Below are 3,063 nucleotides of genomic sequence, written 5' to 3'. Positions count from 1 at the left end.
TAAAACCAGCAGACTAAACAGTGAGAGTACTCCTCTTCAAATGCTGCCAGGGGCACCGTCTTTCAACGGTTATTAATTCCTGCTTTTTTTTTATCTGGACAAATATCTGTGGAAAATAAGGGGGTATGGGCAAAAGGAGGCAGACAGATGTAGGCGGTTAGGTGAGTAAAAGTGGGACGATAGTGCGGGAGGGGAGACACAGGCAGCAGCACACACCCTGTCCAGGTTGTGTAAGGAATGAGAGGTATCTGGAGATGACTGCCATCTGGGAGAAATGCAGCCGGCACAAAGGAAGAAAAATAAATCCCAGGGCTTTTAACAAGACACACCTCAAACTGGCAAACCCAAGCCCCCTGAGTTTAAACTCTCCACGCTTTAGATTTGTTCTTGGCCCTTTATCGTTTTTCTTTTTTAAAAAACAAAGTTATTTGAATCAACTTCATAATGGGGGGAAATATGTATTTGGTGATGGGAAAGTGGTGTTTTCTCAGCTAGACTGGTCATTCCCTGAAGTATGTTCATGAAGATGTTTTTGTCAGGTTTTATGAGTAACACAGCCCTGACTCTGACCCCATGACCCTGAACTGTCAGCCAATCAAAACAGAGCTTTTCATGGCATGTTTTCTATGAGGAGTGATGTAACTGCTAGACACTGCAAGCTCCCTCCCAGACCTCTTTCTTTGCTGTTCATGCTTCTCAAAAATCCTCAAACATCTGATCAGAACCAGATTATCACAAGATCATAACATGAAAACGAGAAGGAAGAGACTTACAAGACGGTCAACGTGGAAAGAAGGGACCACATCGCTTCCCCCCTCCACTATGGAACTTGACCCAGAGACAGTCTCCTTTCTCGGGCTGAGCCAGTCCTGCAGTCCGAAGAGTTCCCCTCTGGGGTTTGAATCCGGTGGATGCTGCGTGGAGTGTTGACAGCCGCTCCTGTGGGCATCGGCAGCGCTGCGCCCCGGTTTCCCGGTGTGCGTAAAGATGCAGCCGCGGGCAAGGAGGGGCGTGAGGCTGGGGTAACTCTGACCGCTTGACAACCTTTAACAGCTGTCCAGACCGGTGGAGGGGTGGATGGGCGGGGGAGCACAGGACTTAAAGCGCTGGAGCTGCGCGTGCCCGACAAAGAGAGGAACAGGTGAAAGCGCGCTCACGCGTCACAAATAGCCAATCGATCTGGATGACCCCGCAGGGTGATGATAATCCAGTGCGTAACGGCGAGCTCCACGGTGAGATGATGATTGTCCCGCCACAGACCGGAGGGGCAGGAGGCGGCTTCAGTCCCAGCAGTGAGGGTTCAGATGCTGGTGGAGGTGGGAGACATGGGCTGGCTGATTGAGCAAACGGAAACCTGGAGAAGGGGGCTCTGCGGGCGCAGGGTAATGCGAGACGGTCATGTCTGCGTCCCCACGCTGGCTCAACGGGTCTGCAGCTCGGGTGACACCGGACAACGGTGTTGGAGAAAGATGGAGATAGGGTCCCGGAGCGGTCCAGCTCAGAGAGATTTATGGGGAGTGCTGAATGAGAACAGGAGGGAATAATGAAGGGGAAAGAAAGACGAGGGAGGGAGGGGTGGCTGGAGAGGATGGGAACAGCTGTGACTGGGTGGCGGACTCAGCCACCCGAGCGAGGAAATGACAGCCGCACTTTGCACCTGATTTTACGGACTTCCCCGCTCTGCTCAGCCGCTGGTTACCGCCTGGTTGCAGCAGTCCTCCCTGCGCCCTCTCGACACAATACCTGCCAAAACACAGCGCGATGACATCACCTCCAAAATGTTTGAAGGGGGAAAATGCAATCCGATCTTTTTATTTATTTTTTTCTTTAAACGCAGAAACTTTAGGCACTTTCTCTGAAGAGAGTGGGGGGAAACTGTGGAGTCTCCGAGAGAAAAAAATAAGAAAATAAAAAAACTCCAGGGTGCAGGAGCAGATCTCGCCAGTTTGTGAAGAAATAAAAGTTCAGGCAAAAACGTGTTTGCTCAAAAATCCCGCTGACAGATCGACTCCCAGAGCAGAACCTGCGCCGTTCTGCTCCCCCAAATATCTGCCTCTCGTTTCATTCAGACACCAGAGAAGAAAAATGCAAAAGAGAACGCAAAAAGAACCCAGCCGAGAGCTTTTATCCACTTCACTGGTATTATGCAGATCCTACTCCCTTTCAAGAATTCCAAGGTTTCTTTTCATTAAAAAAAGAAGCTCTTTTTTTGAAGGGGGCTGCACGGGAGAGGCGCGTCGGCAGGCACAAACCTCACTCCAAGAAAAACCAGAACAAGATTTTAACAGACGCGGATCAATCCACCCTCCCGCCTCCTCTCCCCCATCCTTCCCACCTCCTCCCCTTTCACCCCCCTCCTCCTCCCTCTCACACACACACAAACTCACACACACTTATTGGATCAAAATGGGATTAGTGGCTCGCTGCGCGATGCTGTCCAAAACGCACAGACTAAAAAAAAAAAAGAAACATTTGAACAAGTGATCACTTCAGCGTGTCTACTAATTAGATGGAAGAAGTCCACTTGTTTGCAATTCAAAGTTTTTGTGTGTGTGTGTGACAGAGTCGGAATCTTTTTTGTCTGCCTATAACCTGTGCGTAATTCTGTTTTTCCTTCTGCCAACATTTCTCGTAATTTGTGAAAATACATTGGAAACAATGGAAATGATGTCATGGTACCGGGGGCAACGCACGTTCCAGAAAATAAGAGGAACAAATGGGTTCTTGAAAATGTCTCCTGCGGGAACAAGGAAAAAAAATGCCTCCAAGGGCATTATCATAACAAAAACACCTGGTTTTGTCAGGCGCATATCTTTCCTAGAACCAAGTGGACTTCTTATTATCTCTCCAAAAATATCCTCGCCCCTGCAGCCTCAGTGGCCCCGGGGTCAGGGTTGAAGGTGGTGGAAAGTGGAGGGCGCCGCACTCCCGCTCTCTGTCCCTGCCGCGCTTTCAAGTGATGTCTTTTTGACTCCCTGTTTCATAACTTTTAAGTTAAACCTTAAAAGCGGGGAACAAGGAGAATGGGAGACAGTCGGGAGGGCGGTGTGTGGATCCAAAACG

General features: G+C 49.6%; 1 protein-coding gene across 3 annotated transcripts in view; it reads right to left on the bottom strand.

Annotated features, from left to right (window-relative positions):
• Positions 1-2,680, bottom strand: part of fgf18a (fibroblast growth factor 18a) — a 9,055-nt gene extending 6,375 nt beyond the window's left edge. For all 3 annotated transcript variants that reach the window (XM_024284205.2, XM_024284206.2, XM_024284207.2), the window contains exon 1: positions 774-2,680. In XM_024284205.2, coding sequence (XP_024139973.1) covers positions 774-805 — 32 coding nt within the window. In that variant the 5' untranslated portion in view covers positions 806-2,680. The remainder of the gene's footprint in view (positions 1-773) is intronic.
• Positions 2,681-3,063: the final 383 nt, after the last annotated feature.

This window comes from Oryzias melastigma, linkage group LG10 (assembly GCF_002922805.2).
Source record: "Oryzias melastigma strain HK-1 linkage group LG10, ASM292280v2, whole genome shotgun sequence".
NCBI lineage: Eukaryota > Metazoa > Chordata > Actinopteri > Beloniformes > Adrianichthyidae > Oryzias > Oryzias melastigma.
This window is presented reverse-complemented; position numbering and strand designations above follow the sequence as displayed.